At 39.7% G+C, this 27,455-nt stretch overlaps 1 protein-coding gene and 1 long non-coding RNA gene across 4 annotated transcripts; one reads left to right on the top strand and one right to left on the bottom strand.

The window, feature by feature from the left end:
* Window positions 1-1,155: 1,155 nt before the first annotated feature.
* LOC110520065 (TRAF family member-associated NF-kappa-B activator) lies at window positions 1,156-19,863 on the bottom strand. Of its 3 annotated transcripts, none has more exons than XM_021597076.2 (8): window positions 19,674-19,863; window positions 7,275-7,416; window positions 6,950-7,061; window positions 6,547-6,656; window positions 4,998-5,071; window positions 4,796-4,914; window positions 3,786-4,192; window positions 1,156-1,636 (listed from the first exon to the last, which is right to left on the bottom strand). In XM_021597076.2, exons 2-8 carry the CDS (start codon window positions 7,371-7,373, stop codon window positions 1,451-1,453), a joined length of 1,107 nt encoding a protein of 368 aa, XP_021452751.2. In that variant the 5' UTR covers window positions 7,374-7,416; window positions 19,674-19,863; the 3' UTR covers window positions 1,156-1,450. The 3 variants fall into 3 exon arrangements, with proteins under 3 accessions (XP_021452751.2, XP_036830235.1, XP_036830236.1); XM_036974340.1 differs by lacking the exon at window positions 19,674-19,863 and adding an exon at window positions 18,329-18,347; XM_036974341.1 differs by lacking the exon at window positions 19,674-19,863 and adding an exon at window positions 8,325-8,454.
* Window positions 19,379-26,449, top strand: LOC118958137. Its single transcript, XR_005047221.1, has 3 exons — window positions 19,379-19,526; window positions 25,843-25,892; window positions 26,060-26,449. It is a non-coding gene; the product is annotated as an uncharacterized LOC118958137 (long non-coding RNA).
* Window positions 26,450-27,455: the final 1,006 nt, after the last annotated feature.

The raw sequence follows: 27,455 nt of genomic DNA, 5'->3' as shown, positions 1-27,455 counted from the left end.
CTGCATTCAGAATAACTGCCAGGATAGGGAATATTGAATACTGAGACTACCTCAATCATATAAACTGGAACAGTAATGGGGGCAATCAGTCGAACTACTAACAGATTGGATTAGTATAGAAAAATGGTGTTATATACACTGAACAAAAATATAAATGTAACATGTAAAGTGTTGGTCCCATGTTTTATGAGCTGAAATAAAAGATCCCAGAAATGTTCCATATGCACAAAAAGCTTATTTCTATACAATGTTGAGCACAAATTTGATTACATCCCAGTTAGTGAGCATTTCTCCTTTGCCAAGATAATCCACCTGACAGGTGTGGCATATCAAGAAGCTCATTAAACAGCATGATTATTACACAGGTGTACCTTGTGCTGTGGACAATAAAAGGCCACTAAAATGTGCAGTTTTTCCACTTAACACAATACCACAGATGTCTCAAGTTGAGGGAGCGTGCAATTGGCATGCTGACTACAGGAATGTCCAACAGAGCTGTTGCCAGAGAATTTCATTTTCGTTTCTCTACCATAAGCCGCCTCCAGCATCATTTTACAGAATTTGGCAGTACGTCCGACTGGCCTCACAACCGCAGACCATGTGTAATCACGCCAGCCCACGACCTCCACATCCAGCTTATTCACCTATGGGATCCTCTGAGGGGTATTTCTGTCTGTAATAAAACCCTGTTGTTGGAAAAAACCCATTCTGATTGGCTGGGCCTGCCTCCCTAGTAGGTGGGCCTAGCTTCCAAGTGGCTGGGCCTACGCCCTCCTGAGCCCCTGCCCAGTCATGTGAAATCCATAGATTAGGGGCCTAATTAATTTATTTCAATTGACTGATTTCCTTATATGAACTGTAACTCAGTAAAATCTTTGAAATTGTTATGTTTTGTTCAGTATAATATATATATATATATATAACATGACTACAAAAAATATTGTTCAATACTTCAATCATTTTCACGACACGCATTTCCAGATCCACCTGGAGAATTAAAGTTGAATGTTTCCCTGAAAATACATACAGTATCAAATTCTTACTGCTTTGGGGGAGACGTGTACAGAAGGCCTACATGTAGATACTGTATGTCAACATACTTGCACCATGCCAAGTCCCTGTGTTTTATAAAAACAAAATAATACAAGTGAAAAATCAAGATTAAATTATTGCTTTATTATACTTAAACCTACATACTGTACAATATCATTTCATAGGTCTAGATGTGTACAATTTCAAAGTAATATCTTAAGACGACGACTGTAAAATGTACCATTCAACTCTTACAATTTAAATATACGATCAAGAGTGGATTCTAGTCCCGTTGCAAACGCAGGTGTCATGTGACATCCAGCCCAGCGCGTGTAATTCATGGCGTGGCAACAAAGACATGAATAAACCATGAATTAAGCCTAGAGGTGTTTCATTGGGCAGCCACTGTCTGCTAGTGTCAATTGCTGGCTTCACTCTCCCTCTGGCAATGAGTGAAAAGGTGGCTTTTCATATGGTCTTGGGGAACTTCCGCGTTGCAGTAGGCACAGATATCAGGGCTGTTGTTGATCTGTTGTTGTGGCTTCGCACTCACGGCCTGTGCTGCTGCTGCTACTGCATCACAAAGCTCAGGGCTCCACAGAGGCTACACGGAGGGACAAACACACCACTTATACTCCATTATTCATACACTTTGCATTGCTTACACTCACCCACTTACAGTTGGCCATGTGCTTGGGTCTTTCACTGAGGAAAGATCTGTTGCTCCGGGGAATACAAGCAAAGCAGTGTCCCACTTGAACCCACTTTCTCAACATCTATAGTTCCTGCCCCACTACACGTACTATTGTAATGCTGTGCATTTGCTACAGTAGGGTTGAGTAGTTACTTGTTCCTGGCATTGTTAATGCCCGAGGCAACGTTTGTTAAGTTAGAAACAGAGAAATCCAAACAATGAAATGTTCGACCATCGGTGTAGGTGTTAATCACAACCCAGATACTTGTCCGAACAAAGGTGCATTTCTTCCGTGTGATTTTTAACCAAAAGCCTGGTTAAGCAATACCCAACAAAGAATACATGACAGCTAAATATCTATTTGAGGTACACATCCAGCAATATGGGACTCAGATGAGCAAAGAAATCTGGGAGGCCAATTGCTGTGTATTATCAAAATATGTAATAAATCAATAGATATAATTGTGCATACACAACCTCACAAGGGTGCAGTTGCACTGATAATGGTAGTCATAAAATATATGTTACCTTGGTTCTGACATCAACATGGACTTATATAACCAACTACACTACTGCATGGGGGGGAAAAAGCATTATCATCCAAAACAATTGGTGTGTTTTATGATCATTTGTTATTTCTTGAATTGCTTATTTTATGTCAATGACAAATAGTAAGGTAGACACATTGTAATAAATATGCAACAATCAATGTTGTACACATAGGCCTATCACATCTCAACTCACCTGTTTTAGCAGGTATACATCTACTGAATCTAACCAATTAAATGGCATTTCCATGTTAGTTTTAACCTCTTGAGTGTAGGGGGCAGTATTTTGATGTTTGGATGAAAAACGTACCCAAATGAAACTGCCTATTTCTCAGGCCCAGAATCTATAATATGCATATAATTAATTGTCAGATTATGATAGAAAACACTCTAAAGTTTCCAAAACTGTCAAAATATTGTCTGTGAGTATAACAGAACTGATAATGCAGGCGAAAACCTGAGGAAAATCCAACCCGGAAGTGCTGTTTTCCCTGAAAGCTCTCTGTTCCATTGCCTGCCTTCGCTCCATTTAAAGGGATATCATCCATATTCCTTTTCCTATGGCTTCCCCATGGTGTGAACAGTCTTTAGACATAGTTTCAGGCTTTTATTTTGAAAAATGATCAAGAATAATCACATCGTGTCATTGTATGGCTGGGTGCCAGCAGCGTTTTGCATGCGCAACAGCTTGGAGCAGACATTTCTCTCTCTCCTATTGAAGAAGCTACAGTCCCGGTTGAAATATTATTGATTATATATTTCAAAAACAACCTGAGGATTGATTATAAAAAACTTTGACATGTTTCTACGAACTTTACGGATACTATTTGGAATTTTCGTCTGCAATGTCGTGACCGCTCGAGCCTGTGGATTTCTGAACATGACGTGCCAACCAAATGGAGGTATTTTGGATATAAAAATCATCTTTATGGAACAGAAGGAACATTTATTGTGTAACTGGGAGTATCGTGAGTGCAAACATCCGAAGATCATCAAAGGTAAGCGATTCATTTTTATTGCTTTTCTGATTTTCGTGACCAATCTACTTGGCTGCTAGCTGTTTGTAATGTTTTGTCTACTGAGAGAGATGTCCTTACATAAACGCTTGGTATGCTTTCGCCGAAAAGCTTTTTTGAAATCTGACAGGCCAGGTGGATTAACAACAAGCTAAACTGTGCTTTGCTATATTGCACTTGTGATTTCATGAAAATTAAATATTTTTAGTAATTTAATTTGAATTTGGCGCTCTGCAATTCAGCGGATGTTGACGATAATGATCCCGCTAACGGGATGGGTGCATCAAGAAGTTTGGCGCTCTCAACTCGGTAATCAGAGAAAAATGGGCCTTTTATTGTGATCAACAACTTTCATCGATGTGCTAGGTTGTCTTTCACTACTTATATGCTCTCTCTCTCTCTCTCTCATTCATTTTCCAGAACAAATCAGGTGTTGTGAATTTCCTACATTTACCTGCTGCAAATAAAGGAAAGAGCATTTCCCACGAATCTCACCTGCAGGGGTCCACGCACACTCTCGTGTGAGAGTGAGGTGGAGGGGGAGGTGGGGTGAGAGGGAGATGTAGGATACAGGAATGGGATGGCCAGCTCCATAGACGATTCCTCTATGATGGCAGGGATACTGCTGAATGCTGCCCGTTGCCTTGGCATAGACAGGTCAAAGTGTTTCTCTGGAGCGCTGTTCAGGAACTCGTATTCACTGTCTGTGGAGGGGGGGAACTTGACGCTGAGTCTGGTGAGGGAGTCCACTAGGTCTCTGTCCTCTTGGCTGGCACCACGGGATGCTAGGGGCGTGGGCGGGTGCTGGAGGATGACCCCTGGCCTTAAGGCTGAGGGGAAGGGCCTCTCCGCCTGCTCCACGGTCACGTCTGTACACTGAATGGGCATGGAGAACTGCTGCTCTGTCGAATGGCAAACACAAGGCTTTTTTCATACTGTTTATGTAACATTATCGACAGTCACTTGCAACATTGAGATATTAACTTACGCTATTGAGTAGCGATTAGTTCAAGTAATGATGAATAATCAGGTAATAATGAATAACGTCGAGAACCTTTTCCCTGTTTAATTTAATCTTCTAATTTCACACAATAAGTATAATAGGAGCCTTTTTTTTAATTTCATTCCAACTTGTTTTTCATTCAACTAACCAGTGCTACATCACAGCATGTGTCTGTGGAATAATGAAACATGTTTATCTGCTTATTCTATTTCTACACAGGTAGGTGGGTGGGCGGGCCATGGGTCAATAGGCATTAATGTACGGTTCAGCTTAATGTGTTGCTATCTAATTGTGTACAGGAATCAAGCTAAAGCTACAATATATAATTACTAATACAGTGTTATGACATATCCAAAGCAATTGTAAGTCAACATATTTTCTCTATTGTAATTAAATTAGAGTCAAGCTGGGCATGAGTTCAGGCAATGGGTGCCTTTCAACAGTGCTGGAATAATAAGCAATTTCTACAATCTAAAATGACTATTGTGCGGACTAATATTACCATTTGCCATGTAATTTCCTTTGTAGATTTTTTTCAGGTGATCTTTTTGTCTCCGGGTTAATGTCTGTATCTGCTGGAATTTCCCCTGAAGAGCTTGAAACGCCTCAAAAACATCTTTTCTGAGAGACAAATAAATACGTAAGTAAGAATACTTAATTTTTGTCTGAAAAGCAGTTAAGATACCGGTGACTAAGGCACATACTTCTCAAAACTGCTGTTTACAGGTGCTGTGTGTGGTGAAGGTGACACAATCATTGCAGTTTCCATGTTCCCTTCCTGAAAAACAGACACACATGGCATTGAGGACTTACATGGCAAGAGAATATCCACCATTCAAACTGAAAATGATCTATTCATTATTGTTAATGAATCTACTAAAATGGTTGCTGCCTTGTGATCGATTAGGGAATTATTTCTCAACAATAAAGCTGGTGGCTTATAACGGCCTCAGACCCTGAGGTTTGGTGATGTTATCCTCTACCGCCACCTGTTGATGAAAGACTGTATGTGTGTATCCATTCTTTTAAAATTATACATGATAATGAGTTTTGATTACGTTAGAAAATTACAAATTCATATTTTCTCCAAAACACATGTTTGTTTGTTTTTTTGATTAAGGGGGGAAAATAATGCTTTTGCATTAGTCAAACAGGTTCAGTGAATTTGTTATTCGGCAAAAAATTTGAACTTGCGACCTTTATTAGAGTGAAGCAACAAGATGAAAGATGACCGATGTCACAGGAAGTGGAGCTGTTGTATTGTGCATTGGCATGAGCTCTGCTACTGCTCCCAGGCCCTGCAGAAACAGAATATCTACAAGCAATGTACAATTTGTGAACAACGTATGTTTGTGTGTGTGTGTGGCTGTATGTGTGCTCTCTTTAAAAAAAAAGGTAGGATTTTGAGCTCATTTGAGAGAAAACAAAAACAAAATAATTATGAGGCAGCAACCGGGGATGCCATGTTCGCACCCTATCCAGAGCGTGAATCCCTGAATGAGACATGCAGCCCCCTAAACGCAACAAAGTCAAACTTTTTTTTTGGGTGGGGGGGGGGGGTCTCTAAATAATGCTCATTTAACCATTATCCTATTTATTTTAAATGCTATTTTTACTGCTACAGTGGCAAATATTAAAATAAAAGCTTATTTCAAATTAAACAAACACCCCCATGTCATGATTTAAACATTCTCCCCCCCCCCCCCCCCCCCCCCATGTCCCTTTTCAGGTGTCCCTTTTCTTTCTACAAAAAAGGCCCTTCTGTCAGCAAGATGATTCAATATATTCAGGCTACAAGAGTGTAGACCAAACGACAAATCGGCAAATGTCATTACACCTTTTGTTGTTTTGTAACAGACGTCCCTTTTCATTCATCAAATGGCACAGTGCACACAACATGTTTGGAGGCTGGAATTATTTTGGAGTGGATAAACATGTGCAAGTAGCCTACTTTTAGATTTGTTTGACAATAAGATGAAAATATCATGACTGGTTGTGTTCATGACAATTAAAAGGGAATACATTATTTTTACCGTTAAATGACATGTTTTTTCTATATTTACTTATTCTTTCACACATAGTAGGTCCCGTGAAAAAAATGGCGACACCCCAAATGTCACAATATAAATCGCACTCTGACCCTATCACATCCTTGCATTTTGCCTGTCTGCATCATATTTGTAAACATAAATAAACAATATCTAATTATCCTCTAATGTGGATTGTATTACTAATTGTGTTAAACATGGTTACCAAGTAATGAATCTTCCGGAAGGAGCTGCTTGGGTTGTCGAAGAGATGGTTGGAAGAAGACAGGGTTTCCTCTTCCTGTTTTCTAGGAACATCCTCACCTTTCACCTCTCCTAACAATCAAATAAGATACAAAAAATAGATAATGTAGCAGCCCAACCACAGTCAACACGGGAAGTCTCATTTGAGATGGGAAGTGTACAATGTCCTGAAACAGCAATAATATTTCTTACAGCACAATTTATCTCCAGGGGAACCGAAAATGTAACAAAATGCATGCACATGCCCAATATAGACTACAGTTGAACTGTTTATTTCACTATAGTTCAACTGTATGGTATAGAATGTCAGAATATGTAATCATGCAAACAATAGTTTTAAGAAAACAATTATGATTGTCATGTACCTGAAGGTTGCTTAGTTGCTGCTATCAACTGAACTTTGAGTTTTGAAATCAACTGCTGCTGGTCTTCTATCTGTTTCTGAAGTTTCTGAGTGTGCCGTTGATAATATTCATTCTGCAAAAGTTAACCTTCCATTACATATCAAATGTCATCACTTACTAGGTAGGTAGCCTTTTGTAGCCTCTATTGTAAATGACTGCAATTACCATGCTACAGCACTTAATTATATCAAAGCACTGTATAGAAGGCATCGCACTGGATGGGGTTGAAGTCTCATAGGTAAATTAGAAGAGTTTGTTTTCTATCGCAATGATTTAGGTATAATACCGTCTTCTGTAGTTCCCTTTTGGCGCTGTCTCGCTCGATAGAGGCCTGGCGGTAAGCTTCAAATGCCTTGTTGAGCTGGTCTCCAATATTCCTCTCCATGCCGTGCGCTCCACGATCATTACTGACACGGCAGTCATGGGCCCTGTGGCAACATATCACACAACCAATGTTTAGGGGCACAATGCAGCATTAAAGCACATTATCACATGATTTGCTGTAAAAACGAAGTCCTCCTCGCTAATCATGAAACTGGGGCCAGTGCTTACTTCTCTTTTACGCCTGGACTTGCTAATTTTAGAAAGGTACAGTAAACATTTCAGGATGATCATAAGTGCCCTGTGTAGAAATAGCCTCTTGATGAGAAAGCAAAAACAGCCAAAATATCTACTAAAGAAATAAATGTTTTAGTACTCATGATAATAAGAACATCACTTAAATAAATTGACGACAACTATTGACACTAATGTAATATTGAATATTATATATATATATTTTTAAACCAATAAATTAGTTGACATTATTGAATGGCATCATTCATTACTAATCAATGATTCTTTGGTTCATACATGACCAATGGCTGCAACAACTGTACTAAATAATAGGTTTCATAAATTATAATGAAATGTACAATATTTGGGGTAAATGTACCTCAATGTTGTTATTATAATAGCTAATACCAAATAACCTACTGTATCTCTATCAATACAATTGCATTATGACATGATCAATACATTAAGATACTAATACAATAAAGTCAATTGCCAATGACCTAAACCAGGGGTCTTCAACCTTTTCTTGCCCAGGGAGCCCCTCCCAGGCACACCGGCGACCCAGGGTCCCCCAACATACGTTAGGGGTAAAAAATAAATTAAATAAAAGGTCTTAGCATCAGGTGAATGATAATGGCAAGGAGAAGTAATCAACATTTTAAAATAAATAGATTTGGAATATAGTTTTTCATTATTTTGACTTCCACACATTATAATTGGAAGAGTTAAACAAAGGTTAGCCATGTGCTGACAAATCTATGTCCAAGTCAAGAAAGCTTACCAGCAGCCAGTGGCACTTGCCAAACCAGTAGCCTATTTGAGGGTCGTTTTTCAAGGCCTATGAAGGTGAACCTTCACACCAGTCTGAGGTCCCAAGCATTCTGGGGCAGGTTTTCATCAAGGACCTCTGTACTTTGCTCTATTAATTTTTCCCTCGATGCTGACTATTCTCCCAGTCCCTGCCACTGAAAAACCATCATGCTTCCTCCAGACGTGACGCTTGGCATTCAGGCCAAAGAGTTCAATCTTGCTTACATCACACCAGAGAATCTTGTTGGTCATAGTCAGAGTCCTTAGGTGGAGACTGTCATGTGCATTTTACTGAGGAGTGGCTTCCGTCTGGACACTCCACCATAAAGGCCTGTTTGGCGGAGTGCTGCAGAGATGGTTGTCCTTCTGGAAGGTTCTCCAATCACCCCAGAGGAACTCTGGAGCTCTGAAAAGTGACCATTGACCATTGGTCACATCCCTAACCAAGGTCCTTCTCCCCCGATTGCACAATTTGGCCATGGGAACAGCTCTAGGGAGAGTCTTGGTGGTTCCAAACTTTTTTAATTCAATAATAATAATAATAATAATAATAATAATAATAATAATAGAGGCCACTTGGGAACTTGTCTTATTGGGAACCTTCAATGCGGAAGTCATTTTTTATTACCCTTCCCCAGATCTGTGCCTCAACAAACCTGTCTCGGAGCGCTAAGGACAATTCCTTCGACGTCATGCACTGTCAACTGTGGGAACTTATATAGAAAGGTGTGTCCCTTTCCAAATCATGCCCAATCAATTGAATTTACCACAGGTGGACTCCAATGAAGTTGTAGAAACATCTCAAGGATGATCAATGGAAACAGGATGCACCTGAGCTCAATTTCGATTCTAAAAGCAAATGGTCTAAAACCTTATTTAGGTAAGTTATCGGTTTTTTATTTGTAATAAATTAGCAAAAATATTGTGTGTAGATTGATGGGAGAGAAAAAAACAATGTAATCCATTGTAGAATAAGGCTGTAATGTAACAAAATGTGGAAAAAGTCAAGGGGTCTGAATACTTTCCAAATGTATCATATACACTACCGTTCAAAAGTTTGGAGTCACTCTAGAAATGTCCTTGTTTTTGAAAGAAAAGCACATTTTTTGAACATTAAAATAACATCAAATTGATCAGAAATACAGTGTAGACATTGTTAATGTTGTAAATTACTATTGTAGCTGGAAATGGCAGAATTTTTATGGAATGTCTACATAGGCATACAGAGGCCCATTATCAGCAACCATCACTCCTCTGCTCCAATGGCACGTTGTGTTAGCTAATCCAAGTGTATCATTTTAAAAGGCTAATTGATCATTAGAAAACCCTTTTGCAATTATGTTAGCACAGCTGAAAAGTGTTGGTCTGATTAAAGAACCAATAAGACTGGCCTTCTTTAGTCTAGTTGAGTGTCTGGAGCATCAGCATTTCTGGGCTGATTACAGGCTCAAAATGGCCAGAATCAAACACTTACTTCTGAAACTTGTCACTCTATTCTTGTTTGGAGAAATGATGGCTATTCCAATGCGAGACATTTTCAAGAAACTGAAGATCTCGTACAATGCTGTGTACTACTCCCTTCACAGAACAGCGCAAACTGGCTCGAACCAGAATAGAATGAGGAGTGGGAAGCCCCGGTGCACAACTGAGCAAGAGGACAAGTACATTAGAGTGTCTAGTTTGAGAAATAGACGCCTCACAAGTCCTCAACTGGCAGCTTCATTAAATAGTACCCACAAAACACCAGTCTCATCGTCAACAGTGAAGAGGCGATTCCGGGATGCCGGCCTTCTAGGCAGTTGCAAAGAAAAAGACATCTCAGACTGGCCAGTAAAAATAAAATATTAAGAAGGGAAAAAACAGATAGAGGAACTCTGCCTAGAAGGCCAGCATCCCAGAGTCGCCTCTTCCCTGTTGACGTTGAGACTGGTGTTTCAGGATTGGTGGGTCCCCTGTGGGATGGTTGAGCTAACATAGGCTAATGCGATTAGCATGAGGTTGTAAGTAACAAGAACATTTCCCAAGACATAGACATATTTGAAATTGGCAGAAAGCTTAAATTCTTGTTAATCTAACTGCACTGTCAAATTTACAGTAGCTATTACAGTGAAAGTACACCATGCTATTGAGGAGAGTGCACTGTTTTGCACATTTGGGCAGTCTTGATACAACATTTTGAACAGAAATGCAATGATTCATTGGATCAGAAAAAACTTTGTAAATACCTAAAATGCATTTTGGGCTGGAATAAAACATTATGGCCTTTCTCTTGCATTTCAAAGATGGTACAAAACAAGTTTTATTATCTTTTACCAGATCTAATGCGTTATATTCTCCTACACTCCTTTCACATTTCCACAAACTTCAAAAAGTGTTTCCTTTCAAATGGTAGCAAGAAAATGCATATCCTTGCTTCAGGGGCTGAGCTACAGGCAGTTAGATTTGGGTATTTCATTTTAGACGAAAATTGAAAAAAAGAGACCGATCCTTAAAAGTTTAGTCAGAACAACAGTTTTCAGCTGTGCTAACAATTGCAAAGGGGTTTTCTAATTATCAATTAGCCTTTTAAAATGATAAACTTGGATTAGCTAACACAACATGTCATTGGAACACAGGAGTGATGGTTGCCGATAATGGGCCTCTGAACATCTATGTACAGTTGAAGTCGGAAGTTTACATACACCTTAGCCAAATACAGTTAAACTCAGTTTTTCACAATTCCTGACATTTAATCCTAGTAAAAATCACATTCCCAGTGGGTCAGAAGTTTACATCCACTCAATTAGTATTTGGTAGCATTGCGTTTAAATTGTTTAACTTGGGCCAAATGTTTCAGGTATGCTTCCACAAGCTTCCCACAATAAGTTGGGTGAATTTTGGCCCATTCCTCCTGACAGAGCTGGTTTAACTGAGTCAGGTTTGTAGGCCTCCTTAATCACACACACTTTTTCAGTTCTGCCCACAAATGTTCTATAGGATTAAGATCAGGGCTTCGTGATGGCCACTCCAATACCTTGACTTTGTTGTCCTTAAGCCATTTTGCCAAAACTTTGGAAGCATGCTTGGGGTCATTGTCCATTTGGAAGACCCATCTGCGACCAAGCTTTATCTTCCTGACTGATGTCTTGAGATGTTGCTTCAATATATCCACATAATGTTTCTCCCTCATGATGCCATCTATTTTGTGAAGTGCACCAGTCCCTCCTGCAGCAAAGCACCCCCACAACATGATAATGCCACCCCGTGCTTCACGGTTGGGATGGTGTTCTTCGGCTTGCAAGCGTCCCCCTAATTCCTCCAAACATAACGATGGTCATTATGGCCAAACAGTTCTATTTTTGTTTCATCAGACCAGAGGACATTTCTCCAAAAAGAATGATCTTTGTCCCCATGTGCAACTCCAAACCGTAGTCTGGTTTTGGAGCAGTGGCTTCTTCCTTGCTGAGCGGCCTTTCAGGTTATATCAATATAGGAGTCATTTTACTGTGGCTATAGATACAACCTATGACGGCTGTGTGGTCCCATGGTTTTTATACTTGCGTACTATTGTTTGTACAGATGAACATGGTACCTTCAGGCATTTGGAAATTGCTCCCAAGGATGAACCAGACTTGTGGAGGTCTACAATTTTTTTTCTGAGGTCTTGGCTGATTTATTTTGATTTTCCCATGATGTCAAGCAAAGAGGCACTGAGTTTGAAGGTAGACCTTGAAATACATCCACAGGTACACCTCCAATTGACTCAAATGATGTCAATTAGCCTATCAGAAGCTTCCAAAGTCATGACATCCTTTCTGGAATATTCCAAGCTGTTTAAAGGCACAGTCAACTTAGTGTATGTAAACTTCTGACCCAATGGAATTATAAGTGAAATAATCTGTCTGTAAACAATTGTTGGAAAAATTACTTACAGACTTGCCAAAACTTTAGTTTGTTAATAACCTCTTTGGGCTGAGATCCCGCTAATGGGATTGATATGACAACAGCCAGTGAAAGTGCAGGGCGCCATATTCAAAACAACAGAAATCCCATAATTAAAACTCCTCAAACATACAAGTATTTTACACCATTTTAAAGATACACTTCTTGTTAATCCCACCACAGTGTCCGATTTCAAAAAGGCTTTACAGCGAAAGTAAACCAAACGATTATGTTAGGTCAGAGCCAAGTCACAGAAAAACACAACCATTTTTCCAGCCAAAGAGAGGAGTCACAAAAAGCAGAAAGAGATAAATTAATCACTAACTTTGATGATCTTCATCAGATGACACTCATAGGACTTTATGTTACACAATACATGTATGTTTTGTTCGATAAAGTTCATATTTATATAAAAAAATCTCAGTTTACATTGGCGCGTTATGTTCAGTAGTTCCAAAACATCCGGTGATTTTGCAGAGAGCCACATCAATTTACAGAAATACTCATAATAAACATTGTTAAAAGATACAACTATTATGCACAGAATTATAGATACACTTCTCCTTAATGCGACCGCTGTGTCCGATTTTTTAAAAAACTTTACGGAAAAAGCACACCATGCTATAATCTGAGTACGGCGCTCAGAGACCAAAACAACACAAACAGATATCCGCCATGTTGTGTAGTCAACAGAAGTCAGAAATAGCATTATAAATATTCACTTAACTTTGATGATCTTCATCAGAATGCACTCCCAGGAATCCCAGTTCCACAATAAATGTTTGTTTTGTTCGATAATGTCCATCATTTATGTCCAAATACCTCCTTTTTTTTTGCGTGTTTAGCCCAGTATTCCAAATTCATGACGCACGATCACTAGGAGCAGACGAAAAGTCAAAAAGTTCTGTTACAGTCTATAGAAACATGCCAAACGATGTATAGAATCAATCTTTAGGATGTTAACATAAATCTTCAATAATGTTCCAACCAGAGAATTCCTTGGTCTTCAGAAATGCAATGTAACTCAAGCTAACTCTCACGTGAACGCGAGTCACCAGCTTGTGGCTCTCTGGCAGACCTCTGACTCCTTCCCCTCTCAATCGCCCCCACTTCACAGTTATACTCACAGACATCATTCAAACGGTTTAACAAACTTCAAGAGTGTTTTCTATCAAAATATACTAAATATACTAATATTATGCATATATTACCAACTGGGCCTGAGTAGCAGACAGTTTACTCTGGGCACCTTATTCATCCAAGCTACTCAATACTGCCCCCAGCCCAAAGACGTTTTAACAAGAAATGTGTGGAGAGGTTGAAAAACTAGTTTAAATGACTCCAACCTAAGTATGTAAACGTCCGACTTCAACTGTACATATTCCATTAAAAAAAAAAAATCTGGCGTTTCCAGCTACAATAGTCATTTACAATTTACTAATGTCTACACTGTACTTCTGATCAAATTGAAGTTATTTTAAATGGACAAAATAATTTGCTTTTCTTTCAAAACAAGGAAATGTCTAAGTATATATGTATATATATATATATATATATATATATATATATATATATATATATATATATATATATATATATATAGGTCGACCAATTAATCAGAATGGCCGATTAATTAGGGCCGATTTCAAGTTTTCATAACAATCGGAAATCGGTATTTTTGGACACCGATTTGGCCCAAAAAATTAAATAAATGTAACACCTTTATTTAAAATGGGAAAGTGAGTTAAGAACACATTCTTATTTTCAATGACGGCCTAGGAACGGTGGGTTAACTGCCTCATTCAGGGGCAGAACGACAGATTTTTACCTTGTCAGCTCGGGGGATTCAATCTTGCAACCTTACAGTTAACTAGTCCAACGCTCTAACCACCTGATTACATTGCACTCCACGAGGAGCCTGCCTGTTACGCGAATGCAGTAAGCCAAGGTAAGTTGCTAGCTAGCGTTAAACTTATCTTATAAAAAACAATCAATCAATCATAATCACTAGTTAACTACACATGGTTGATGATATTACCAGTTTATCTAGCGTGTCCTGCGTTGCATATAATCGATGCGGTGCGTATCGTTGCTCCAATGTGTACCTAACTATAAACATCAATGCACAGAAGTATATCTTTTTAAACCTGCATATTTAGCTAAAAGAAATACAGGTTAGCAAGCAATATTAACCAGGTGAAATTGTGTCACTTCTCTTGCGTTTATTGCACGCAGTCAGTGTATATGCAACAGCGTGGGCCGCCTAATTTGCCAGAATTTTATGTAATTATGACATAACATTGAAGGTTGTGCAATGTAACAGGAATATTTAGACTTATGGATGCCACCCGTTAGATAAAATACGGAGCGGTTCCGTATTTCACTGAAAGAATAAACGTCTTGTTTTCAAAATGATACTTTCCGGATTCAACCATATTAATGACCTAAGGCTCGTATTTCTATGATTTGATAGAGCAGTCTGACTGAGCGATGGTAGGCAGCAGCAGGCTCGTAAGCATTCATTCAAACAGAACTTTTGTGCGTTTTGCCAGCAGCTCGTCGCTGTGCTTCAAGCGTTGCGCTGTTAATGACTTCAAGCCTATCAACTCCTGAGATTAGGCTTGTGTAACCGATGTGAAATGGCTAGCTAGTTAGCGGGGTGCGCACTAATAGCGTTTCAAACGTCACTCGCTATGAGACTTGGAGTCTGCAAGGGCCGCGGATTTTGTGGAGCGATGGGTAACGCCGCTTCGAGGGTGGCTGTCGTTGTGTTCCTGGTTCGAGCCCAGGTAGGAGCGAGGAGAGGGACGGAAGCTATACTGTTACACTGGCAATACTAAAGTGCCTATAAGAACATCCAATAGTTAAAGGTTAATGAAATACAAATGGTAGAGAGAAATAGTCCTGTAATTCCTATAATAACTACAACCTAAAACTTCTTACCTGGGAATATTGAAGACTCATGTTAAAAGGAACCAGCAGCTTTCATATGTTCTCATGTTCTGAGCAAGGAACTTAAACGTTTTCTTACATGGCACATATTGCACTTTTACTTTATTCTCCAACACTTTGTTTTTGCATTATTTAAACCAAATTGAACATGTTTCAATATTTATTTGAGGCTAAATTGATTTTAGTGATGTATTATATTAAGTTAAAATAAGTGTTCATTCAGTATTGTTGTAATTGTCATTATTACAAAAAACAAAACTAAAATTAAAATCGATCAATTATTCGGTATCAACTTTTTTTTGGTCCCCCAATAATCGGTATCGGCGTCGAAAAATCATAAATCGGTTGATCTCCAATACATACACACACACACACACACACACACACACACAAAATATAAAATGCAATATGCAACAATTTCTAAGATTTTACTGAGTTACAGTTTATAAGGAAAAAATCTGTCAATTTAAATGATTGCATTAGGCCCTAATCTATGGATTTTACATGACTGGGAATACAGATATGCTGTATTCCCAGTTGGTCTGTTGGTCACAGATATCTTTAAAAAAATTAAAAAAAAGGGCCTCACAATGGGCCCCAGGATCTCGTCACAGCATTTTTGTGCATTCAAATTGCCATCGATAAAATGCAATTGTGTTAGTAGCTTATGCCAGCCCATACCATAACGCCACCACCACCACAGCAAACCGCTCGCCCACACGATGTCATACATGTGGTCTGTGGTTGTGAGGCCAGTTGGACGTACTGTCAAATTCTCTAAAACAATAGTGGAGGCAACTCAAGGTAGAAAAATTAACATTAAATTATCTGGCAACAGCTCTGGTGGACATTCCTGCAGTTAGCATGTCAATTGCACGCTCCCTCAAAACTTGCAACATTTTAGTGGCCTTTTATTGTCCACAGCACAAGGTGCACCTGTGTAATAATCATGCTGTTTAAACAGCTTGTTGATATGCCACACCTGTCAGGTAGATGGATTATTTTGGCAAAGGAGAAATGTCACTAACAAGGGTGTAAACAAATGTGTGCACAAAATGTGAGAGTAATAACCTTTTTGTGCATATGGAACATTTCTGGGATATTTTATTTCAGCTCATGAACCATGGGACCAACACTTTACATGTTGTATTTATATTTTTGTTCAGTATACATCTATATATACACACAGTACCAATCAAACGTTTGGACACACCTACTAATTCAAGCATTTTTCTTTATTTTACTATTTTCTCCATTGTAGAATAATAGTGAAGACATCAAAACTATGATATAACACATATGGAATCATGTAGTAACCAGAAAAAGTGTTAAACAAATCAAAATATATTTGAGATTCTTCAAAGTAGCCACCCTTTGCCTTGATGTCAGCTTTGCACACACTTGGCATTCTCTCAACCAGCTTCACCTTGAATGCTTTTCCAACAGCCTTGAAGGAGTTCCCACATATGCTGAGCACTTGTTGGCCACTTTTCCTTCACTCTGCGGTCCAACTCATACCAAACCATCTCAATTTGGTTGAGGTCGGGTGATTGTGGAGGCCAGGTCATCTGATGCAGCACTCCATCACTCTCCTTTTGGTCAAATAACCATTACACAGCCTGGAGGTGTGTTGGGTCATTGTCCTGTTGAAAAACAAATGATTGTCCCACTAAACACAAACAAGATGGGAAGGCATATCGATGCAGAATGCTGTGGTAGCCATACTGGTTAAGTGTGCCTTGAATTCTAAATAAACCACAGACAGTGTCACCAGCAAAGCACCCCCATACCGTCACACCTCCATGCTTCACAGTGGGAACCACACATATAGAGATCATCCATTCACCTACTCTACGTCTCACAAAGACACGGCGGTTGGAACCAAAAATCTCAAATTTGGACACATCAGACCAAAGGACAGATTTCCACTGGTGTAATGTCAGTTGCTCGTGTTTCTTGGCCCAATCAAGTCTATTCTTCTTATTGGTAGTGGTTTCTTTGCAGCAATTCAACCACGAAGGCCTGATTCACGCAGTCTCCTCTCGACAGTTGATGTTGACATGTGTCTGTTACTTAAAGTCTGTGAAGCATTTATTTGGGCTGCAATTTCTAAGGCTGGTAACTCTAATGAACTTATTCTCTGCAGCAGAGCTAACTCTGGGTCTTCTTTTCCCGTGGCGGTCCTGAGGAGAGCCAGTTTCATCATAGCACTTGATGGTTTATGCGACTGCACTTGAAGAAACTTTCAAAGTTCTTGACATTTTACGGATTGACTGCCCTTCATATCTTAAAGTAATAATGGACTGTTGTTTCTCTTTGCTTATTTTTTATTTTTATTTGACCTTTATTTAACTAGGCAAGTCAGTTAAGAACAAATTCTTATTTTCAATGACGGCCTAGGAACAGTGGGTTAACTGCCTGTTCAGGGGCAGAACGACAGATTTGTACCTTGTCAGCTCAGGGGTTTGAACTTGCAACCTTCCGGTTACTAGTCCAACTCTCTAACCACTAGGCTGTTGCCATAATATGGACTTGGTATTTACCAAATAGTGCTCTCTTATGTATACCACCCCTACCTTGCCACAACACAACTGATTAGCTCAAACGCATTAAGAAGAAAATCCACAAATTAACAAGCCACACCTGTTAATTTAAATGCATTCCAGGTGACTACCACATGAAGCTGGTTGAGAGAATGCCAAAAGTGTGCTAAGCTGTCATCCAGGCAAAGGGTGGCAACTTTGAAGAATCTCAAATCTAAAATAAATTGATATGTTTAACACTTTTTTGGTTACTACATGATTCCATATATGTTATTTCATAGTTTTGATGTCTTCACTATTATTAGACAATTGTAAAAATAAAGAAAAATACTGGTATGAGTAGGTGTGTCCAAACATGACTGGTACTGTATGTATGTAGTGCCTTTGGAAAGTATTCAGACCCCTTGACTTTTTACGCATTTTGGTGTTACACCTTTATTCTAAAATGGATTTAAAACATTTAAAAAAAAATCCTCAGCAGTCTACTACACATAATAATAACTAAGTTAAAACTGGTTTAGGAATTTTTGCAAATGTATTACAAATAAAACAGAAATACCTGATTTACATAAGTATTCAGACCCTTTGCTATGAGACTCAAAATTGAGCTCAGGTGCATCCTGTTTCCGTTGATCATCCTTGAGGTGTTTCTACAACTTGATTGGAGTCCACCTGTGGTAAATTTGATTGGACATTATTTAGAACCGCACACACCTGTCTATATAAGGTCCCACAGTTGAGAGTGCATGTCAGAGCATACCAAGCCATGAGGTTCAAGGAATTGTCTGTAGAGAAACTACCCAAATACAGGTGTGCAACGCTTGTAGCGTCATACCCAAGAAGACTCGAGGCTGTAATCGCTGCTTCAACAAAGTACGGAGTAAAGGATCTGAATACCGATCTAAATGTGATATGTTTCTTTTATTTAAAAAAAAACTGTTTTTGCTTTGTCATTATAGTATGTATGATTGAGGGGTATAGTATGTATGATTGAGGATTTTTTTTTATTCCATTTTAGAATACACCTGTAACGTAACAAAATGTGGGAAATAGTCAAGGGATCTGAATATTTCCAAATGCACTGTATATTTGTTTATGGCAGACCGCCAGTTAAATACCCCTGACCTAAAATGTGAATATTTGACACCTAATGCTTTTCGGTTGGGTATTGTTTTTCCTGAGTTTTTTTACTTTGAATTTACAATGAATAATGAGCATGGTAATATATTTGGTTACTTCATTTGATTAAACAGCTAATCCCATTCTCTATCTAGTAATTTATTTAAAACACAGGTTTAAAACAGTCATTGTATGTCACTGGTTGCAGACCAAGTAGCACGATATGCAGCCAGTAGCTCTGACCCAGAAAGTCTTCCTGTGTAGCTTAAAACACCAAAGTGTGAGATATGGCTTGGAAAATGTACCTCAATCCAGGGATGAGAAATGCGTTGTACCCCAAATTATCCCACCTGTTCCATTTAGAAGATTGAACGACTGCTAGACAATTCGGAGTACAACGCATTTCTCATCCCTGGATTGAAGTATATTTTCTGAGCCATATCTCGCGGCAGCTCCGTTGTGTTTTAATCGAAACAGGAAACCTGTCCGACCCTAGTGCAGCTGTAAACAAGCGGGCCAAATCTGCTGGCTACATGATATGACGATTACGCCGTAGCCTGAAGCAGCCAACTAGTTCTACATTTCTAGCAACATTCTATCAAGCACGAACTGGCTACATAGAACGTTGATATTCATAAGTAAGAGTACAAAATTGGTACAGCTCTGTTTTGTATTGAATGTCAATAGTTAGCAAGTCGAGTTAGTTAGATATAATCAGCTATAGCCTAGTTCAGTTCGCCCTCAACTTTGGTATCTGATTGTAGCCTATAATGGCAGTATCTTACCTTCATTCGAAAATTGCCAAACTATTGTTTTGATACTGCGACAGCTTCTTATTCTTCGAGTGGCCTATATGTACGACGTGTGGGAGAGGATATGGTGTATTTCGAACAAATGTACATTTTTACATGTTTTATAACGCGTTGGGAACTTCCCTCGGGGAATCCCCCGCGCCTGTGAGACTTCCGCCTTGCTGGACTCTGACCAATCAACTTTGAGGTACTAAATTTGTGCTAGGTGGTTTAGCAAATTGAGGGTTCTTCTTGCTGCCTACACGTCTGCAATGTTGTGCATATAAAAAGTAATCCGATAAAACAAAGTTAAGTGGCAGAAAAATGTGTTGATTTTACTGTGACCTTCGCTGATAAGTGTTTTCTCACACTGTTAGGCATAGCTAGCTAAATTAATCAGAACCCAACATTTCAGCCCTCAGTGTTAGTGTGAAATGTGTTTTGCCCAAATTGTGGTGAACACTTACTGGTCTCTGACAGATAGTTTATAGGAAAATATTAAAATATGTCAACACATGCTCTTTGCCAAAAAAAATATCACGAGCTGAGCTATTCTTATGACTATGCACTAGGCCTTATTACTTTATTAAACTTTATAGTGTTATTTGAATGATTCTAATATATGTACAGTAGGGTATTGCCACTGTGTACTGTAGCCTACAGCAAAGATCTGCTTTCATTGCACATGCATAGCACACAGATACATATCAACATCTTTCTGCGCTGTATCTGGAAGATATAAACCTACTCTTATTTTCCCACAATATGCAATCACACATTTTTTACCATGTAATATTGAAAATGCAATCATGTTTGTTTGCTGTTTCACACTTATCATTGAAAGAGTTTATTGGTGCAGAATAAAGTGCAACATGAAAATGGGACGAGCGTTAGAGCGTTGGGCCAATAACCGAAATATTACACATCTGCCAATGTGCCCTTGAGCAAGGCAATTAACCCTATCTCCAGGGGCACCGTATTACTATGTGTGACCCTGTAAAACAACACATTTCACTGCAACTATCTGGTGTACAGTATGTGAGAATACATCTATTTTTTTAAGTGCCAAGTCCAATAGTGACCAACAGAGGGCAGCTACACTCTTAGAAAAAATGGTTCCAAAAAGGTTCTTTGCGGAGGGATAGGGTTCTACCAAGAACCGTTTTGATCTGGAAATCCCTTTTTGGAAGACGAGGGTTCTTTGTAAGGCAAAGGGTTCTACCGAGAAACTTTAATATCCTAAGAACCAGGAAAGGGTTCTTTGATAATACTTTGGAAGGCAAGAAGGATTCTACATAGAACAATGTATCATATTTCCTAGAGTGCTCTACTGCCAGGTGATTTTCAGAATTGTTTGTTTTAATATCTATGTTGTTGCATGTACATCAATTGGTTGGTTAATTGTATGTCACACAAAGATATACCTCCCTAAAATATAAACGCAACATGCAACAATTTCAAAGATTGTACTGAGTTACAATTCATATGAGGAAATCAGTCAATTGAAATACATTAATTAGGTCCTAATCTATGGATTTCACATGACTGGGAATGTGGTCAAAGATACCTTACAAAAATGGGCCTCACAATGGGCCAAAGGATATCGTCACGGTATTTCTGTGCCATCAAATTGCCATCGATAAAATGCAATCGTGTTAGTTGTCCGTAGTTTATGACAGCCCATACCATATCCCCACCGTCACTCTGTTCACAACATTGACATCAGCAAACCGCTTGCCAACATGACGTACTGGCAAATGATCTAAAACAACATTTTAGATAATTCAAGCATGCCAATTGCACGCTCCCTCAAAACTTTTATTGGTGCACCTGTGCAATGATCATTCTGTTTAAAAAAAAACAACTTTATTTACCTAGGCAAGTCAGTTAAGAACAAATTCTTATTTACAATGACGGCCTAGGAACAGTGGGTTAACTGCCTTGTTCAGGGGCAGAACGACAGATGTTTTACCTTGTCAGCTCGGGGATTCGATCCAGAAACCTTTCAGTTACTGGCCCAATGCTCTAATCTCTAACCTCCTTGATATGTCACACCTGTCAGGTGGATGGATTATCTTGGAGAAATACTCACTAACAGGGATGTAAACAAATTTGTTGCCAAAATTTGAGAGAAATAAGCTTTTAGTGCATATGGAAAATTTCTGGGATCTTTTATTTCAGCTCATGAAACATGGGACCAACACTTTACATGTTGCGTTTAGATTTTTGAATAGTATATATAACATACATTTTTTTATACTGATCCAATCTGTTAGTAGTTGGACTGATTGCACCCATTACTGAGATGGTTCAATTCTACTTGCTAACATGCAATCATTGAAAATAAAATGGATGACCTATGATTACGATTATCCTACCAACGGGACATTAGGAACTGTAATATCCTATGTTTCACCGAGTCGTGGCTGAACGACGACACAGACAATATAGCGCTTGAGGGATTTCAATGCACCGGCAGAACAGAGATGGTACCTCTGGTAAGACGAGGGGTGGGGGTGTGTGCCTTTTTGTCAATAACAGCTGGTGCGCGATGTCTAATATTAAAGAAGTCTCAAGGTATTGCTCGCCTGAGGTAGAGTACCCTATAAGCTGTAGACCACACTATCTACCAAGAGAGTTCTCATCTATATTATTCGTAGCCGTCTATTTACCACCACAGACCGATGCTGGCACTAAGAGCGCACTCAACCAACTCTATCAGGACATAAGCGAACAAGAAAATGCTCACCCAGAAGCGGCACTCCTAGTGGCCGGGGACTTTAATGCAGGCAAACTTAAATCAGTTTTACCAAATTTTTACCAGCATGTCACATGTGCAACCAGAGAAAAAAAACTCTAGACCACCTATACTCCACACAGAGAAATGCTTACAAAGCTCTCCCTTGCCCTCCCTTTGGCAAATCTGACCATAATTCTATCCTCCTGATTCCTGCTTACAAGCGAAAACTAAAAAGGAAGTACCAGTGACTCGCTCAATATGGAAGTGGTCATATGGTGCGGATGCTACGCTACAGGACTGTTTTGCTAGCACAGACTGGATTATGTTCTGGGATTCATCCAATGGCATTGAGGAGTATGTTACCTCAGTCATCGGCTTCATCAATAAGTGGATTGACGACGTCGTCCCCACAGTGACCGTATGTACATATCCCAACCAGAAGCCATGGATCCGCACAGGCAACATCCGCATCGAGCTAAAGGCTAGAGCTGCCGCTTTCAAGGAGCAGGACACCTTAAATAAAACAAGCATTTACGAATTCAACATTTTACTCTATGTTCCAATTTATTTCAGAAATCACAAGTGCATATTCCACATTACAAATGAATTAGTTCCACTTCATTTGTTCCACACATTTGCTACATCTTCATCGAGTTCCATCGATGTAAAACACATTCAATCAGAACAACATATTGGCCACTATGAACAAACAGTATGTCTTACAAGTGAATACACATTACTGTAAACCATTCATATTTCTGCTGTGTGGACATGTGACATTGTATTCCAGCCAATGATTGGTAATGAAGGGTTCTGCTGTGTGGATTCATTGTATTCCAGCCAATGATTGGTAATGAAGGTTTCTGCTGTGTCGATTCATTGTATTCCAGCCAATGATTGGTAATGAAGTTTTCTGCTGTGTGGATTCATTGTATTCCAGCCAATGATTGGTAATGAAGGTTTCTGCTGTGTGCATTCATTGTATTCCAGCCAATGATTGGTAATGGAGGTTTATGTGTGATGTGCATACTACTGTTTCACTGTGTCATGAGCCCATGACTGCCTGCTCTAGATACACACCAGATTGACAAAGAATCCAAGTCCTATTATTTGTTGTTGCTGTCTTTATTTTTCTACCTCAAGAAAAATAAATATGCAGATTCTTGCACTAGTGAAAGAATGCTTATAATGAATGTTGTCAATATTCATAGTTAAAGTTTCCACTTGCTTAACTGGTCCCTTAACAGGGCATCAGTTTGAGAGTTTATCCCCATCGATTGGTAGAGTGAGTTGTCTAGTTCACACACACAAATCACACGCACATGCATATTGACGCCACACACACACACACACATGCAAATTGACGCCAGACACACACACACACACACACACTCCACACACGCTGCTGCTACTCTGTTTAATATCTATCACGATTACCTAGTCATTTTTACCCTTACCTACATGTACATATTAACTCAATCACCTCAACCACCTCATACACCTGCACATTGACTCGATACCGGTACTCCTTGTATATAGCCTCGTTATTGTTATATGGCAATTTTCAGTTTTAATTAGCTAATTTTCTTACTTTTTAACTATGCATTGTTGGGAAAGGGCTCGTAAGTAAGCATTTGACGGTAAAGTCTACACCCTATGTATTCGGCATATGTGAAAATGTTTGATTTGATTTGATTTGTTTTTGTCTCCCAGCGTGTCCCTCTGAGTCTAAGCAGTGTTGTCTCAGACCAAACTGTCTCAGACAGATTTGCATAGAAATAAGATGCATTTGCAAAGTATTTCAAGAAACTGGAAAACAAATATCAAGCAAGTATTTTTATATTCCACAAGTATTATCAGAGGAACTGTTTTGTACAGATAACTATCAGACTTAAGTTACAAATGCAGGTAAACACTCAAATACATTTGGTTGACATTTTTTCACAAAATTAGTGCAGTGGGCAAGTCCTTTACAAGTCCTGTATTAGTGGACCAATAATATCCTGTATTATTCCGTGGCTAAACCAACTGGGCTCGTAAAGGTTGTTATCGAGGCACATGAAAGGTCACATGTTCCAGAAGGCATTTCTATATTGTAATTAAAAATGTTCAAATGCCTCTCCTGTGAAGCACCCCCACCCCTAAACTACTTCTATGGTCTCAGACAGATGGAAGGAATGTGCTCTTCAGAAGAAGAAAAACTATCCACCTCTTGAAAAATGTTCATTTAGGAGCATAATGCACATTGCCACCAGAGGTCAGTAACCACCCCACTGCTTGCTCTACATGCTTCAACCTCAGCCACATGGACTTTTGGAGAGGCATCTGAATTCTTGGCATTCTTCTCAGACTTGTCAGCCTTGCCACTTCTATCTGTTGCCCTGGTATTCACGGCCAGAGGGGGAAGATGCTGTGACTCTGACTGACACATTCCCCCAGTGAAATGACGAATGCATTTTGTTTGCACGTTCTAACAATTAAGACGTGTTTAGCCATACAATAGGGGACTTGTACAGAGAGTAAACCACAACTGATAGCCATGGCTGATTTTTATTGTGTTTATAAGACCTAGGGATACTGGAATAAAGGGGATTGGAAGGTCCTGTCTGTTCCGGTCCTCAGTCTGTGGTGAGGCTCGGCATGTATCTGCTGCTGGTCTTTGTGGCCCCCAGCCTGGCACAGAGGGGGGCTTCCTAGACATGGCTCCTGCTTCTCAGACCCTAGCCAGGGACCACCTTCATGGGAGCCCTGCTTTGTAGTTGTCATCCATGACCCTCCAACCTGACACCTCTCCACCTGGTGTGGATCCAAGACATTCCAACCCCCCCCCCCCGTATGTAAAACCCTTCTGGCCTACCAAAGAACCCTTCTGGCCTACCAAAAGAATCATTCTTGCCTTCCAAAGAATCATCAAATAACCCTTTCTTCTAAAAACGTTTCTTAGGGTGTTAAAGGTTCTAGGTAGAACCCTTTGCCTTACAAAGAACCCTTTTGGAACCCTTTTTTCTAAGAGTGCAGATGGGCAATAACAACCCCGATTTCGATCAGACCAGCATCCCTGTCTTGAGGGGAATATACAGCAATAGGGTTGCCACTCTGCTCCACATCTCACAACATGGGTCTCAGTGGATGGTTTCACCATAAGATTTATGACAACAGATCAGTAACGACTGCTGGACTTCCTGAAAGAAGTAAAGGATCATCAATATTCCTCCTGCTTTCTGTAATCATGCAGACAGAAATACTTTATATTCCCAAATTAACGAGATGCAAATGTATTATGACAGCTGCCATGCGCTGCCCCTCCCCCTAGCATTTTTGTGTCAATTTGACAACTCCAAAACACAAATTGTCCATTTAAATGTCTAAGCTATACTTAAATCAAGCATGTTTTGTAACTCAAACCTCGTCTCCTATTTCTAGATAAATCCAACCCACTTCAATAGGTCTGAACACAGTCTGTGGGCGAGCAGGTGAGCAGGTCTGTGGAAAGATCCAGAGACTGATAAGCAGAATGCAAGATTCTAGGAGGAACACTCTGTTCCCTTTCATGTGCAAATCTGTCCTGTTTGATCTACCACCTTTCTCTTTCTCTCTCTCTCTCTCTCTCTCTCTCTCTCTCTCTCTCTCTCTCTCTCAGAATGTCTAGCTGACGGCCCTCCACGCAGGAGTGTGATGATTTGTAACTATGCAGCACCAATATGGCCATCGGAGTCTGATGTTTCTGCTTGGCTCTGCCTGAGGACTTGTCCTTCACCAGCCTCATCCAACCTCAACACAACATAGCAATTCTTAATTACTATTATAACACTTGTTTAAGTTTTAACTCAGCCAGAAGAACCAATGTGGTGAGCTGAAATATGGTTCATTATTGCCCTTGTTTTCCTGGCAAGCAGATCAGGTGATAACATGTGACAAGATTATAAGTGAGAGATGCCTCTTAATGTGGTACGTTCAATGTCTGCAATCCCCTTTGACTTTAATTAAAAGGTACTGAGTGTAGGCAACACCGAAGTACATTCCTCAACTGTCTTCTTAGCTAAATTACTCCTCTGGAACGTTTAAATGGCCGGGCCCCATATGAATTAAAACACTGACGGCACAATCCGTAAATTCAATTTCTGCTACACCTGCTACGGCACAGCTTTGATTAACAGGTTGTAGCATAGAGGCTATTACTTCAGCATGATTCATTACACCTCCACCGCTAGTCCGTCAGTGAATGCATGCATCGCACGGGTGTCTTCTTCTGGTTTTGCAGATCTCGGACAAGGAACTCCAGATGCTTTTACTGCGCCATGTTCTTTACGTGTGTGCGTCATGAATGACATCCATAAAAAGGACACTCCACTTCCTGTTGAGAGGTGGTCTGTCCTGTTGGATTCATAGCCCTCTGGATCTGGACATAAGCATGCAAGTAAATCTTGGTCAAATAAACAAACTGCTGTAGGTCTGCAGAAACGGGAGATCAGGCGGAGGGCAGAGCCGAGCGACAGAAAGCTCAGGCATGCCAGGGGAAATGAAGAGGAATGCACGGAGAAAACTCAAAAGATCATATTTCAGGAACCTGGAGAACAAACGTCTAAGAAGCGGCCCTGAAATGAAACTAAGGTCAAATTAAATCTGCAAGGGGTTAGCGGTCACAGAGAGTGGTGTAGGATGCAACTTCATTATAGCACTTTAACTTTTCATTTAATGTTTAACTCTAACGTTGCAACGGTGCCTCAAATGTAATTAAACATTGTTTAGGCCCTCACCGTCTGTGACAAAATACCCTCAAAATCATGTCTTTCAAACTGCAGAAGTACTTACAGTGGAGCAAAAAAGTATTTAGTCAGACAACCCCCCCCCCCCCCCCCCCCCCCCCCCCCCCACACACACACACACAAAAGGCTGTGAAGCCAGAGGTTCCCATCAGAAACACAGGGGAGAGCTGGATGTAATATTGTTGTTTTAGTGGAGACTCTGGCCTCATGGGATTCCGGCTATTAGAGAGGGGATTTTTACAGAGAATAACATAGTAACCAATGGAACCA

The sequence above is a fragment of the Oncorhynchus mykiss genome, chromosome 3, assembly GCF_013265735.2.
Source record: "Oncorhynchus mykiss isolate Arlee chromosome 3, USDA_OmykA_1.1, whole genome shotgun sequence".
Classification (NCBI taxonomy): Eukaryota; Metazoa; Chordata; class Actinopteri; order Salmoniformes; family Salmonidae; genus Oncorhynchus; species Oncorhynchus mykiss.
Note: the sequence above shows the minus strand (reverse complement) of the source record. Positions and strands in the feature narration are given on the sequence as shown.

Bases quoted from the DNA above. Each gene is read 5' to 3' on its own strand.
- LOC110520065 (XM_021597076.2), bottom strand. From the start codon at position 7,373: ATGGAGAGGAATATTGGAGACCAGCTCAACAAGGCATTTGAAGCTTAC. The intron at 7,062-7,274 runs GTATTATACCTA...TAACTTTTGCAG, and splicing joins AAAGGGAACTACAGAAGACG to AATGAATATTATCAACGGCA. The intron at 5,072-6,546 runs GTAACCATGTTT...TCTGTTTTTCAG, and splicing joins TCCGGAAGATTCATTACTTG to GAAGGGAACATGGAAACTGC.